Below are 15814 nucleotides of genomic sequence, written 5' to 3'. Positions count from 1 at the left end.
TATACACATACACATATATATAGTTTAAAAACAAAAATTAATCAAATTAATAATATACCTACAAAGCCTACTAAATACTACTACTTTAATAATTTATTGTAAGAATGTATTTGATCTGCTAGAGCAATCAAAACATTACGTTTCTCACCCACGTATCCGTTGGGATCGCAGCCGTCTAAAGACAAACGGTCATTCAGATATATAGCAATAGAGAGGGCTTCTTCAGGGGATGCAGTCCATTCCAGGATCTTCTTTGCCCAGTACATGCGCAGGAACCCATGCATCTTCCCTTCTAACACCAGCTGACGCTACAACACATTTCAATGCATTGAACAGGTCGATTCACTAGGTTTGTCATTACAGCAGTGGTTTTGACAAACAAAAATGACAAAAACCGTACTATGAAACAACCAAAAAAACACACTTTAATTAAAGTGTTTCAAGATAAACTCTTGTTTAGCTACCTGTGCAGCGTTCCACAACTGGTCATGGGTCTTGGCATTCTCCAGCTGCTCTTTTGTGTAAAGGTACTGTCTGCGATCCTTAGCGTGATCCTGCAAAGTCTTCTTCGCCCAATCATATGCACCTGTGCACAGAAAATAATGCATATTATTTGGAATAAGCTTGCAAATTTGTTACATTTGTAAATGTATCTTGTTACTGTGCAGAGTTTCTACAGGTTTTTTGAAGGTAAATTTAAGACCTTTTAAGACAGGTAAAAGAAAATTTAAGTAATTAATTGAAGGGAACACAATACATCAATATGTTCTCTAAATGTAAATGTGAGGGAGCACAAAATTAGATGTATTAGCAACAATTTGAAAATACAGATCTCCACTCATTTTTAAATAATTTTAAAAACAAAAACAGCTTAACTAGAAGATGGAAATAACTTTTACTGTATCTTCTGATCATACTGCAAAAACATGATGTTCTTCGTCTGTATTTTTGTCATTTTCCAGTGCAAATTTCTAAAGATTCTTAAATCAAGATACATTGAGAAGCGCAATGACTGAAGATAAGTCATGTATTCTGAGAAACCGATCAAAATGAAGTGTCTTTACAATTAAAACATGAACAAATCGGCTGATGGGGTCAGAAAAAAAACAAACTTAATTCAAAGGGAAAACAAGTTTTCATACCCTTTTGACAGATACTTGTTCTTGTTTCTAGCATAAACTCCATTTTGTTCAATTTCTCATACAACAAGGCTTTAATAATCTTCAATTTGCATCTCAAGTAAATGTATTACTTAATAAGGATGCATTACAATTTAAGGATATTTAGATATTTGACCTAGAAAACTAGACAAAAATACTGATATTCATATTTATGTACTGATATATGTTTACTGATATTTATTCTTTGCAGTGCATACATTTAATGTAATGAATGCAAGACTTCTGCTGCAATTTAAAACCTTTTTAAGACCTGCAGAAACCCTGTGTGTGATTAAAGCAACTGACACAGCGCTCACCTGAAATGTTGTCATAGTTATGGTTGTAGAAGCAGAAGTTGTCAGCGAGCTCCCTGCGCACCACCAGTTCCTCAATAAAAGATGCCACGGACTCGCTGGCATTCTTTTCTCGTTTGACCTGCTTCACGACACGCTGAACAGACAACTGACCTTCAAGAGAAAACATATCAACTATTACGAGCTCTAAACTACATCTATACGAAAAAGGATGGTGTAATGTTGTTCTAAACCTGCAGGACTTTCTTTCTTTAGTAGATCACAAAAGATTTTTTTTGTCAATACAACAATGATGTTTTGAACCCCATTTATTTTTATTGCATGAACAACAACAACAAAAACCCAACTTAGCCAGAGTGCAAACTGACCAGTGTGGATCCAGGGGGAGAGATGGCTGAGGGCGTCACAGTTGGGATTGTTCCTCTGAGTGGCAAAGAGACGCAGTCGTTGCTCAATGAAGGACTCCAGCATGGCCATGCCACCACAGGAGCCAGGCTGAGCCCAGTCCACCTCTCCAACACTGCGGTCCACCTCAAGAGACGACAGCACCTCCTCCCAATCTACTGGCTGAAAGACAGAGAGATTTCAAAATGAAGAAGATGGGAAAACATCCCATTATGTAGATCCAGGGTTTAAAGTCATAATGCATTTGAGAATGCAAACAATAATAATAATAATAAAAAACAAACAAACAGCAAATGTACTTCATAGATTACAACAGGCAAGTCGTGATCAGCTAAGGATAAAAAAGAAGAAAAACCTGTTTTTCCCCCCTACATTCAATATGACTATACAACAAATAAAAAGAGTATTAAATAATAATAATAACAAATGTGACCCTGGAGCACAAAACCAGTCGTAAGTGTCAATTTTTCGAAATTGAGATTTATGCATCATCTGAACGCTGAATAAACAAGCTTTCCATTGATGTATGGTTTGTTATGACAATATTTGGCTGAGATACAACTATTTGAAAATCTGGAATCTGAGGTTGCAAAAAAATCTAAATATTGAGAAAATCGCCTTTAAAGTTGTTCAAATGAAGTTCTTAGCAATGCATATTACTAATCAAAACTGAAGTTTTGATATATTTACGGTAGTACATTTACAAAATATATTCATGGAACATGATCTTTACTTAATATCCAAATTATTTTTGTCATAAAAGAAAAATCGATCATTTTGACCCATACAATGTATTTTTGGCTATTGCTACAAATATACCCCAGCGACTTGAGACTGCTTTTGTGCTCCAGGGTCACAAATATTACAAAAATATATATTTAAAATATATATCTTTATTGTTGTTATTATTGTTACAATTATTATAAATAGCTATTTCATTCATTATAATAATTATTAACCATAAATAACAAATATTATTATTATTACATTTTATTATTTTATTCTGTATTTTAAATCAGGGTTTCTGCAGGATTTTTAAGCTCAAATTTAAGACCCTTTTAAGACCTACACAAATAAAATTAATACCCTATGAGCGGGGTAGGGCAATTCTAATTGTGCTGACAGCTGACTCCTGAATTTTTTTGATATTCTTCATATTCTGTGTGGTCAGTTCACAGCGGTGATAGAAATTAATCATTTCCAACAAGTTTTATGGGGCATTTTTACCTTTAAGCCATTTTTTTCTAAAAGTGTGCACCATCTTTTGAGTCAAATTCTTGCATTTGGGCTGTTACCAAGCAAATGAAATCAGTATCAACAAAATTGATCTTTGGAATGCAGAGGAAACACAGAAGCTGCATTAGAAGTGTCATTTAGATGCATTTACACACTGTTTAATGCAGCTCTGAGGGGCATTAAATACTTTAACCTGCGTTTTCTGCCCCATATCTTGAATTATGTGATAATTCTAAATGCATTTTAATAGACTGATTCATGCAGTGAAAGAATGCAATATAAATGCGCACGCGCACTAGTCTAACCTGCTAGATTTCATCATCTAATGTAGTATGTGCGCATTCAACATATTCTGTTACACCAAATACACAAAATAATGATCTTTAAAATAACATCATATGGCCCCTTTAAGACTTTTTTAAGACCAGTGGAAAGCCTGTTAAATGTATTAAATACATGCATTTTAAATATATTTGAAAACGCAGCCATTTTTCATCGGATTTACACAATAAATGTGGGGCATGCTTCAGGTTGGAAAAAATAGGATATCCATATAAATAATGGGAAAAAACAACTACTGTAAAATCCTTGATCAAACCTCTGCTGCACGAGAAGCGGAGTGTGGGTGAGTGTTCACAAGAGGAATCTCCGAGAGGAATTCTGGCAGAAGTTTAGTGATTTTGCCCCGTATAGTCCTGGCTCCATATTCCAGATTCTCAGACGCTTCCCAGCAAGGCACCACGTTATGTGCATCAACCTTGATTCAGAGCGGCAGGAAAATGTAACACGGTTTCAAATCAATACACACTGTCAGAAATGAGCACTACAATAGTGATGACATGACATGCAAGAAGAACTGAGCAAGTGCACAGACAAATAATGACTAACACACCTGAATGAAGGGGACGTCAGCCGGAAGGTGTTTCTTAACAGTCTCAATCCACTGGAGAGGGATTCTGAGAGGGTTAAAGTCAGTGACAACTGCTCCAAACTTCCACTTCTTAACAAAGCTTGCCAGATTCTGTCCAGGTTCTCCTGACAGCAGATGGAACTTAATATCCAAGCTGTTGCATTCCTGTAACAAGAGACATTTTATTAAAATATCACACATTAAATGTCCCTGCAGTGCAGCCCCAGACAATCAAAATCACTGGTTTGGTCTAATTCTGTAGCTCAGTCTAACTAATAATTAGCAAAAGCTGGTTTGTTTGTGTGCAGGAGACACATCAAACACTCCATGACGGACACAATGATGTCTCTAATTTAAGTCGAGATGTAAAATTTCTGTACCTTTGCCACTTCTCGCAGTCCTTTTAGCATAAAGGCGTACTGTCTGTAGGTCGCATCCAAATATCGAGGCGCCAAGCAGAAGCAGAAGAAGAGGAAGTTTCTCAGCCAAGGCCAGCTGCTGAGCGTAGATCAGAGCCCAGTTATCTGGAACACAAACAGCACCAATGCACACTACCATTCAAAAGTCTGTTGTCAGCAAGACTTTTTTTTTTAAAGAAATGAATACTTGTATTCAGCAAGGATTCATTCAATTGATCAAAAAGCACAGTAAGGTGTTCTAGTGTTATTATTTTTAAATTCAATACTTATTGTAATTAATAGGGTTATTATTCAGTATTTCCATGAATTAGATTTCAGACATCTTCACTTTTAAACCTATCAAAACCCATAGGATGATTAATTGAAATCATTCAATTTAATTCATAGTGTTCAATTAAAATATTATTTATATGCCTGTATATAAGTCAAGGAATAAATGTACCTTTCAGATGAATCTCTTGTACTGTGTTTCTGCTTTGTCTGATGTTATTCAACCATTCAACTAAACTGTCAAAATTCATTTTTATGTAGAATAGTTGATTTAGTATTTTACATTAATGACACTTTAAATATATATATAAATATTAATAAAAAAAGTTTTTTTTAAAAAGTAATTTTACAGTTTTGTCCTATAACAACTATATCCTCCTGAGAACCAGAAAAAAAAAAACGTTTTGGGAATTACATCAAATTGGTAAAAGTTATTAAAAAAATAAAAAGGTAATGAAAAGGCATGCATAAGCAAAAACAATGTTTTTGGGGTTTTTTATTCACCAAACAGTTTTTAGGTTTCAGGCTATTTTAGCCAAACTTTGTACAAAGATGATTCTCAACTATGTTATGAAAGATATAACAGAATGATTTGATATACTATTTTACTTTATGGAATATGTGCGTAAAATGTCCATAAACTGGTATCCCCATTCTATACAATGCATTTATACATTGCATCTAATTTGCATATTAATGTGTTCTTAGGACAAACCATAATGAAAAAGAAGTGTAATAATGGGTGTAATAACTTGGCAACATTTTCATAAGATTATATCATATTTCATAGGAATATTGATCTATAATTTCTTTCCCTATTTACTTGTTGTTTCTCCCCAAAATGCCTGATTAACATGATGTTTGTCCTGCTGTCCTCTACAGAAGACATGTATGAAAATTATGCCCTGCTTCGTAACAAAAAAACTAATTCCAATTTGAAACCCCATAACGTTTTTCTGAGATGTTTATTTACAACAAACAATTTGAAAATTAGTCCGATTTAAATGATAATTTCAGAACTTTAGCATATTTCCCTAAGAGTGCTAAATTTGATAATTCTGTCAAATATCAGTCATATTTAAAGACCAAGGAGAGGGAGTGTTTATGATCAAACCTCCAAACATTTGATATCTCTAAAAAGCTCTGAATGTGCTCTGTACAAACTGTGGCATGTAGGGTCTCAGAGAAATTCACTAAAATATAATGTCCTCTATAGAGGACAGAAGTCTATGCCTGGGTCCCAGGAGAATATAAGCAAATGTTTCTAATTATTTCCTATAATAACACATTGGCTGACCCTTACGAAAAAGACGTTTATTCAAGTGTGCTATTCGTATACTTCTTTTAAACTAAACGAGAACGAGGTGTGGCGGTGAGGACCCGGGGGAGAGGGGTTACACTCGCATCCCTGCGCTGCTCTGCGCTGCTCGTCACTTCCTTCAGCAGCCAGCCGGACTCTCTCGCTCTTCCTCCAGCTAGCTTCGGCTGTTTCCCACCGGCGCTGTCCGGTGACTCTCTCTGGCGCTTCAGGTTGCGCTTGTTTGCAGACATAGGCCTACTGCTGTAATGTAGAAGTGTGTTTGGGTCGCTGATGGCACGGAGTAGCGCTCTTCTGCTGTATATGATGTACAAGCTCGTAGAAAACAACCTGGACGTAATTGTTATATGTCGAAAGTATTGCTGAATTTTACGATTGGTGCAAAATCTGAGTAAATTCGTTTCTTGAAACTACATTTCCCAGGAGCCTCAGCGCGAAGTGCGTAAATGAGCGCATGCGCAGACGCTGTGAGCGCTCAACGAAAGCTGGCTAGTTTGCTAGTGTTATCTTATTTGTTTGAGTTGTTAGACCTTTGCTTCTTACTTTCTAACACAGCGCGAACTGCAAAATGAGCAAATCGAGTTTTAAATCGGTTGGCGGTGGAAGTACAGATGGACTCGATAAGGTTGACATGTCTTTAGGTAACGCCACAGATAAAACTAGCCGAATGTGTTGAACGTTAGCTGATTAGCATTCTGACATTTTACATGCTATTTGTCATAGTTTGATTCGATGTAAACATTGCAGCAATCGCTTTGTGTCGTTACATGTATATATTTTATTGATTGGTAAACGCGTTTAAAGTGATATCTTTACTGCGTTTCCTGAGTATCACTTATTTCCCGAATATTATTTATTTAAGCAGAATGCTAATTAACGTGTTTTCAATGAACATTTCAGGAGTTTTATTGAATTCAAGTTCATTTTTCTTAAATGTTTTTTGTTTGATGTGCTTAATGATATTTTTTGTGTTTAATTGAACAACACATCACTTTGTGTGAGGTGACCAGTATAGATTAATTGGACCAGATTTATTGCATTCTTATTTTATAGATGATATTATCCGGCTGAATAAGAAGCAGAATCAATTCCAGGCCCAGAAGTCAAAGCACAGACTTCCGGTGAAAGGTCGCTTCACCCAAGGGAAGAAAACTGGGCCAAGAGCAGGAATGCCACCTAAAAGAGGTCAGAATGTGACGTTTTCTTCTTTTTGTCACGTTCATTTTGTGCAGAGTCCATCAAAGTTGATGTTTCCCCCTTTAATAATTTGATGTTTCTGTGAGAACACAAAAAAAATTGACCAACAGCCACAATATAACAATAAATTCACAGTTTTATAATGAATTCAGTGTTTCATTGTATGCAAATCAGCCATGTCTGATGAGTTTCTGCAACTGGTTTTGTTTTGGCCATCTGTAGGAGGTGTTGTGAGCAAAAGCTTCACTCGAAACCGCAAGCTTCCTCCCACGGTGGCCAGGCGTCGTGGGCAGGGGGTCATCACTGGTTTAGCTGCAAGAAAAAATGCCGCCCTGCTTAAAGGGATCAGTCCACTCAACCGACCGGCCCAGAACAGACCCGCTCCGAACCGACCGATGCCCAACAGTGCAGCTGTGAACCAGGTGTGGAAACTAATCTTGCATAGAAGGGCGATTATGATACTTAAAAGGTGATTTTGTTGTCGCATGCGTGTGAACGAATTCAGCTTTTTATATGCGTGCTATCACTTGTCTCAGAGATCTCAGCCATTTATCCAGCGACGACAGATGCAGATCCAGAGGAGACCAAACAGACAGATGGACTCTCAGAAACCTCAGGGCTCAGTTTCTTACAGACCCTTTCGGCTTCGCAGAAAATGGTATGATTGCTTTTTTGTTGTATTATCGTATTGACCCGAATATAAGACGATGTTTTTTTCTTGATTTTAAAACGTAAGACAGTACCCAGATTTGAAGACTACAGTAAGATTTAACTTCTACTGTTAATAAGATTTTGGTAGGCTACTATTAGATGGATAGCCTAAATGTCCTAATTCAGATGGGCTACCTGCTTTTTTTTTGGTTTTGAATGGTATATCAAAAAGTGTATATTTTTTAAATGTGATTGTTGGTACATTTTACCAGTTTTTACCATACTTTCAAAACAAAAATTAAAATAGGAAAAATATGCAATATGAAAATAATTGAAGACAAAATGTGTTTTACTGAGAAAAAACAAGATTTGGTTTTTAAAAAGCCTTTTTCCAAAAGGTACATCTGGGAAAAGGGGGGTTGTCTTATAATCAGGGTCGTCTTATATTCGGGCCAATACGATATATGTATATATATACACACACACATACAACTTTTTAAAATATTAAGATAAAGTGAGATTGGTTGCTATGTGCAGTGCCTTATGAAAGTACACATGAAAAACGTGGTGCAAAAGAAGCCACAGCTCAAGTCCAAGTGAAAGCATGAGTTTGCCAAAAATTCAAAATGATGTACTCTACAATTCAGGTTTTAGGTTAGTCAGTTTAAATTTTCAAATTAAAGGCAGCCTTGAAAACATTAAAAGAGTAATGTTGAAATATTACAATTTAAAATAATTGTTTTAATATATATTAAAATGTAATTTATTCCTGTGACGCAAAGCTGTATTTTCAGCATCATTACTCCAGTCTTCAGTGTCACATTATCCTTCAGAAATCATTCTAATATACTGATTTGCTGCTCAAACATTTCTTCTTCTTCTTATTATTATTATTATTATTATTATCAATGTTGAAAATAGTTGTACAGCTTAATATTTTTGTGGAGACTATGATAATTTTTTTCAGGGTTCTTTGATAAAGAGAAAGTTAAAAAGAACAGCATTTATTTGAAATGGAAATCTTTTGTAACATTATAAATGGTGACATCGTGATGACGTCATTTCTTCATTTTATTTTATTTATTCGTTTGTTTTTATTTTTTGAAGTTGTCTCTGTGAAAATGTTTGCCTTTTGTTGTTCATCTGTTCTCTACAGGAATGCTCCGACTGCTCAGCAAACACAGAGAGAAGCACGTCAGGCCACCTTTCTCTCCAGAAGAGGACTCAAAGTAAGAAGCTAGAGTTCACACACAGATGTGTGAAGCACAGAAGCTGTTAGCATGAAAAAATGAAATTTTACAGAAAATGCAACTTAAATCAATCAAATTAATAAAAATATAGGCTACAACTGACTGTATTTAATATATTGTGTCCAAGATTTAATGACTTTTTTTTTTTTAGATATATGAAAAAATGTTAACATTGTTGCCACATGCGCATTCATTTGATCAGCAGTTTTTAGCCATGCAGCCTTTCGCTCTGGTTTTATGACAGCTGTACTTTATGGTTATTAGTAGAACATTTAAACATTACAATATAAAATTGCTCTTTAAAGCATTAAAAACAACAAAAAAGTTAAAATCATTAAATTAAAAATGAAAATAAATAATAGAAAACAGACTATATTTTAACTGATAAGAGGAATATTAACTCATTTGAGCTAGTAGGGCTGTATTAGCTAGCTTACATTTGATTTAGTTACTGCTATCGTAAGAATACACTTATATATGTAGGTTTAAAATTGTACATGTCACAGTGTCCAACAACAAATGTTTTAGCAAAATGTGTACTTTACTCAGAATTATTGCGCTCCTTTTCTACTGCGCTCCGTCTGTTTAGTGCACATGCGTTCACTCGCGTAAGCCTCGCCCACTCCTGACAGCAACATGGATATATTTGCATGACTTTTTAACATTTACAGATGAAGAATATAACTGTCACATGTCAGTTATGCACTGAGGAAAACGCATCTCAAATGCATTAAACAGCACAAATATATTTGCCGTTTGCCATGGTGGATCGATTTGATCCATGATCGACTGCTTATAAGCATGCACATCAAATGTTCTTGACTCGTTGAACCTGGATCAAATTAATGAGATTGTGTGAACTTAAAATAGTTGTTTATGGAACCGCTTTAGCCCCGATTGATTTGTTAGGTTATTTCAAGTCAGATGTTGTAATTTAATCCCTGCTTTTCTTAGCGTCTTTTATGAAACAACCCCCAGGTGTGTTTAATTAGGGTTAAATCTAAACTCTGCAGGACTCCGGCCCTCCAGCAATTGAGTTTGACTCCCCTGTATTAAACCATAAAATGACATGATTTACAGTTCAGAAACAGGTTTTCACAAAAACACAAAGTCTTATAAAATGATAAATGTCACATTTAAATCAATATAATAGATTATCATATTAATTTAAACATGTAAACATAGATCATACTTGTCTTAATTGTTTAGATTTTTAGAAGGCACATTTGCTTTCACATTTACAACTCTGCGTGTTTGCTGCATAAAAACATGGGTCGATTTTCGCATTGGTCTGAACACACAGCAGAAAGGCTTATTGAAGGTGCAAATGAATTCTCTGTCAGTAGATGGCGCTTTTGGAGCAGCAGAATATAGCAAGTGTATCCGATTGCATCCCACAGTAGTTCAAACCATGCCCCTCCAAGTTACGCCTACTACTACAGGTTACACCCCCTACAGCGACACAGCCAATTAGGGAATCGCTGATGTCGTACCGTTCTTCTTCTGCTTCACTTTCCTCGCTTTTTACGCTTCACTATCGCCACCTAGCGATGAGGCATACAGATTGTATTACATAGCTCACCAGACACCGTAAGTCATCCTGTGTCTTTTCCTCAGTTTCTAAAAGTATTTGAATTATGAAACTCGACAGTAAATTAATTTTATGTAAGGGGCATAATCTTTTTTTTTTTTTAAGATTTATTTCCTATCTTTTATTTAGATAGGACAGTAGGTCGACAGGAAGCGAAGTGGGTGAGAGAGAGAGGGGGGTGGGATCGGGAAAGGTCCACTAGCCGGGACTCGAACTTGGGACGCCCACGAGGCCATCGGAGCCGACGTAAGGGGCATAATTACCATATGTCTGTATCAATTTGATTATATTTATTTTATGTTTTACTACTAGCTGTTATTTCACACTTCATAAATTTCGCAATTTGAAAGTAATACAAGTAGCCTTGCAAACATTTCATACATAAAACAAAAGAATTTACTGTTTTAGTCAATAACATCCACGCTTGTTTCTATGCAGGACTCGTAACTTGTAGTAGTAGGCGTAACTTGGAGGGGCGTGGTTTGTAGTACTGCGGGATGCAGACGGACCCTTCTCGAATATAGGGGTTTCCTGGTAATGGCTGTACACAAAGCAGCACTGCGCTCATAAACACTGCTTTATTAGGCCTTATAGGAAAGATGAAATGAAAATGACATCAAAACTTTTCTTCGATTCATTCACATAAAAACACTTGCGCCATGTTTTGACTTTGAAAACGTGCAGCACTCATGATGAAATCAGCCTTTTGAAGTTCAGTCTTACCATTAGTCATACCATATGACGATTCTCGTCTTTCCGTCCCCAAATTTAAGACCTCTTGAAATTATAATTAAGACTTTTCTTATACCATTTAAGGCTTTTTAAGGCCTTAAATTTGATACAACTAAATTGAAGACTTAAGGACCAGCGAGAACCCTGTATTTAAAATAGCCCGTCGGGCAGGGCGGTGATACATTTTCGTCGGGCTAGCGATTTTGTGAGCCTTGCATGTTTTATCCCTAGAATTTGCATGTCAGAAATCTGTTACTGGTTAGTGCACTACTCTTGTGAGCCAGTTCTTTTAATGAATCGCACAAAAAAGAATGAAACCCAGTTTAATTCAGCTATTTCAAAAATAATCTGACATATCCTTCACTGAATAAACGCACTGAATCAAGGTCTCGTCAAATGGTAGTTAAGAATAAAGCAGGAATGGTTTTCAATAACTTCAAGTTTTTGGGTTTTTTTTCAAATAGGTTCATGCACAAGTTCAGAAGACAAGCTCTGCTCAGCCCACACAGAGAACTCGCTTGTAAGTAAACCCCATTCTTCAAATTTTTATTTTTTTATTTTTATTTTTAAATGATATTTGAGTTAAATTACTACACTACCATTCAAAAGTTTGGGATCATAAAGATTTTAAAAAAATTAATGAATTACTTTTATTCAGCAAGAATGCATTAAGTCTTCTGTATGCCATACATTTGAGCAGTAGTGTAGATGTACTGTAAGTTTGTTACTGTTCCGAATTTCTCTCCTCTTTTCCACCAGGTGGCGCACTCCTACAAACAACAGTGGCATCCTCACTGTGTCAATAGACAACCCCACAGCTAGAACACAGCCCGAGTATGATTACGCTTCATTAAAGCCAGATGCATAATTTCATAATGCATACAATGGTTGCCATTCAGATATTTTAATTTGTAATTGTTTGTTTGTTTTTGTGTTTTAAATGATTCTTTTAAAGATGTTCAGATAAGATTCTCTCTAACAAGCTCCACATATTTTGAAAGCATTTTTCACATTCATTTGTTTCTGTCTTGTTATTTTAGTTTGACCTTTGAGACTCTTTCTAGCATGTTGTGAATGTGAGTTTGGGAACACAGACCTAATGGGGTTTTCTTTTGCCCCGTACAGGCCTGCTCAGTCCTGGTCCCTGCACCCCGAGACTCCAGCACGCTCCTCACCTGCTCAAGAGGAGCCGGAGAGGAAGCCTCCTAAAGGTGTCGCCCTGCAGTTTGATATCAACAGTGTTGGCAAGCAGGTAGGACAAATCACAATTCTATTTATCCTTGAGTCAATGAAATATAGTGTTTATATTAAATTAGGATTCACTATGTTATGGTGTCCTTATTACAGTGTAATTACACGTTTAAGTACTGAGTAAATAACTACATGTACTTACTATATGGTTAGGATAAGGGTTTGTTTATGGTTAGTTGCATAATTTGTTATTACTATAGGAAGTACATGTAATGTGTAACAAGTACACTGTAAAATAGTTATATCTTAAATTAACCTGCAGTAATGTTTTTTTTTTTTGCATAATTCAGTAATGCATTTTTTTTTTTTTTTACCAGAACACAGGAACCAAAATTAAAGATTTAATTTAGCCAAAAACCATAACCAAAAACTAAGTTTATTTAATAGTCTATTAGTCAAATTATTTAATAATCAACACCCTAATCACAATTTTTTATGTTTTTGATAGGAGTGTCTTATCAAGGCTGCATTACAAACAGTAATATTGTGAAATATTGTTACTATTTAAAATCACTATTTTCTATTGGAATATATTTTAAAATGTAATTTATTTCTGTGATGCAAAGCTGAATTTTCAGCAGCATTACTCCAGTCTTCAGTGTCACATGATCCAAACATTTATGATAATTATCAATGTTGAAAACAGCTGTGCTACTTCATATTTGTGTGAAAACCATGATACACTATTTATTATTGGCGTTAGAGTAAAAAAAAAAGAAGAAAAAAAAGGTTAACATTTTTATTCAGCAAGGATGCATTAAATTGATCAAATGAGACGGTAAAGACATTTATAATGTTACAAAAGTTTTCTGTTTCAAATAAAAGTTGTTCTTTTGAGCTTTCTATTCATCAAAGAATCCTGAAAAAGTGTATCATGCTTTCCACAAAAATATGAAGCAGCACAACTGTTTTCAATTTAATTAATTATGAAATTAAGCACAAAATAAATGCTGAAACAAAGCGAGCCATTGGAGAAATGCTAATTAAATGCCACAGTGTCATTATAAAAATCATATCTATATATATATATATATATATTAGTACTTTATTTTTTTTTTTTTGGCTAAAACCGAAAATTCTTTTTATACTGAATTTTTGGTTGCCGAAATACCAGTGCATCACTAAATAAAATACCTTACGTTTTCATGCAACAATGTCTGATTTGATTGACAGTTGATCTCAATCACTTTTATCAATTTGTTTGAATCTACAAAACAGACCTGACTGATTCAATGTTGAATAAGACTGATCCGGTTCTCTAGTTCGAATCATTGACTACATTTACATCAACTCAAAATGCTTAAAATATGAACTATTTCACCAAGTATTGAACTTTAACCTGTGTTTTGCTTTCCTGCTTGAAGAAAAAGCAATCTGTTCCAGATCAGCCACTAGAAACACTTTTACATCAGTTGTGATAAACCCGATGGCCATCTTCATTGTTGTTCTTTTCTACATCAGACCGGCATGACCCTCAACGAGCGGTTCCGCATCCTGAAGGACCAACGTGTGGCAGTAGCACAGCAGAGCAGCAAAGGAGGCCGATTCGTCACTGTGGCCTAGAGCTGAACTCTGAGACACTGGTCACGTGTCCCTCTGTCCCTGATCACAACAACAGTCCTACAGGACAGAACAGGCAAACAGGGACCTGAGCTGAACTAACACTGTTCCTGACTCAAATCGATTAGCCCTAATGGAGGAGACTTCCTCAGAACGTGGATATGCTGGTTTCCTGGAAGAGGAGACGTTAGGGAAGTGACTGATTTTCTGTTTTTTAGGTTCTTTTTCTAAAAAGCTGCCATTCTGTCCTCACAAAGCAAGCATTACCTGTTGTCCCTGAATTTCAGTTACGTTGTGTCGTCTCCTGAGCCGCCCTTGATATGTGATGGCGTCCTGTTTTTTATATATGCCTAAAGCAGTTGCAGCTAAATGAGTTGAAACATTTCTGGATAGACTTTGTTTTTCATGAAACGGTTGTATGAAACAGAACATTCTTTTTGTAGAGCAAAAAAGACGTTTTATAATATTTCAATTAAAAAACAACGTATTGTGCAACAAATGTCTAATTTTTTATACATCTTTTAGCGGCCAATATTTATAACAAATTATATATATACAGTGGGTACGGAAAGTATTCAGACCCCCTTAAATTTTTCACTCTTTGTTATATTGCAGCCATTTGCTAAAATCATTTAAGTTAATTTTTTTTCCTCATTAATGTACACACAGCACCCCATATTGACAGAAAAACACAGAATTGTTGACATTTTTGCAGATTTATTAAAAAAGAAAAACTGAAATATCACATGGTCCTAAGTATTCAGACCCTTTGCTGTGACACTCATATATTTAACTCAGGTGCTGTCCATTTCTTCTGATCATCCTTGAGATGGTTCTACACCTTCATTTGAGTCCAGCTGTGTTTGATTATACTGATTGGACTTGATTAGGAAAGCCACACACCTGTCTATATAAGACCTTACAGCTCACAGTGCATGTCAGAGCAAATGAGAATCATGAGGTCAAAGGAACTGCCTGAAGAGCTCAGAGACAAAATTCTGGCAAGGCACAGATCTGGCCAGGGGGTCTGAATACTTTCCGTACCCACTGTATATATATATATATATATATATATATATAATATGATGCTTTTAAATGCGTTCTTTTTAACAGCCAATCTTAAAACAATTTTGTTTTTTGTACTTAATGCATAAATTCATTGCAACATTTAAAACTATTTGTAGTAAGTGAGTGACGTGGCCAAGTATGCCTTTGGGTTACGAGTCCGACTCTAACCATTAGGCCACGACTTCCCCATGTAATAGTTCATCTATAATAGTGGTTCATCTCCATTTAGTTGAAAAGTCTATTTAGTGGGGAAAATACAACTACAATACAATTAAATAGTGTAATAGAGGTGAAATATTGCTCGTTTGCATCTAAATTTAGTTTTTGACACTAAATGGGGTGGAGGAAAAATGTGTATAGAATTCCAAATATAAAATCACTAAATATTGTTAAATGTATTTTTTGTAAGAGCCGGTCTTAAAGGGTTAGTTAACCCAAAAATGAAAATTCTGTCATTAATTACTCACCCTCATGTCGTTCCA

General features: G+C 35.5%; 1 protein-coding gene and 1 pseudogene across 1 annotated transcript; one reads left to right on the top strand and one right to left on the bottom strand.

Annotated features, from left to right (window-relative positions):
• LOC107671647 (deoxyribodipyrimidine photo-lyase-like) overlaps positions 1–6280 on the bottom strand; it is a 14410-nt pseudogene extending 8130 nt beyond the window's left edge.
• A 190-nt stretch (positions 6281–6470) lies between these two features.
• Positions 6471–14759, top strand: LOC107671759 (UAP56-interacting factor-like). Its single transcript, XM_016464711.1, has 9 exons — positions 6471–6673; positions 7086–7217; positions 7452–7651; positions 7766–7887; positions 9037–9109; positions 11918–11973; positions 12213–12287; positions 12579–12705; positions 14166–14759. Exons 1-9 carry the CDS (start codon positions 6601–6603, stop codon positions 14265–14267), a joined length of 960 nt encoding a protein of 319 aa, XP_016320197.1. The 5' UTR covers positions 6471–6600; the 3' UTR covers positions 14268–14759.
• Positions 14760–15814: the final 1055 nt, after the last annotated feature.

This window comes from Sinocyclocheilus anshuiensis, unplaced genomic scaffold, assembly GCF_001515605.1.
Source record: "Sinocyclocheilus anshuiensis isolate Anshui unplaced genomic scaffold, SAMN03320099.WGS_v1.1 scaffold524, whole genome shotgun sequence".
In the NCBI taxonomy this organism is placed as follows: Eukaryota; Metazoa; Chordata; class Actinopteri; order Cypriniformes; family Cyprinidae; genus Sinocyclocheilus; species Sinocyclocheilus anshuiensis.
The sequence above is the reverse complement of the archived record's forward strand: the minus strand, read 5'-3'. Positions and strand labels throughout refer to the sequence as shown.

Bases quoted from the DNA above. Each gene is read 5' to 3' on its own strand.
- LOC107671759 (XM_016464711.1), top strand. From the start codon at position 6,601: ATGAGCAAATCGAGTTTTAAATCGGTTGGCGGTGGAAGTACAGATGGA. The intron at 7,218-7,451 runs GTCAGAATGTGA...GGCCATCTGTAG, and splicing joins AGGAATGCCACCTAAAAGAG to GAGGTGTTGTGAGCAAAAGC. The intron at 12,288-12,578 runs GTATGATTACGC...TGCCCCGTACAG, and splicing joins ACAGCTAGAACACAGCCCGA to GCCTGCTCAGTCCTGGTCCC.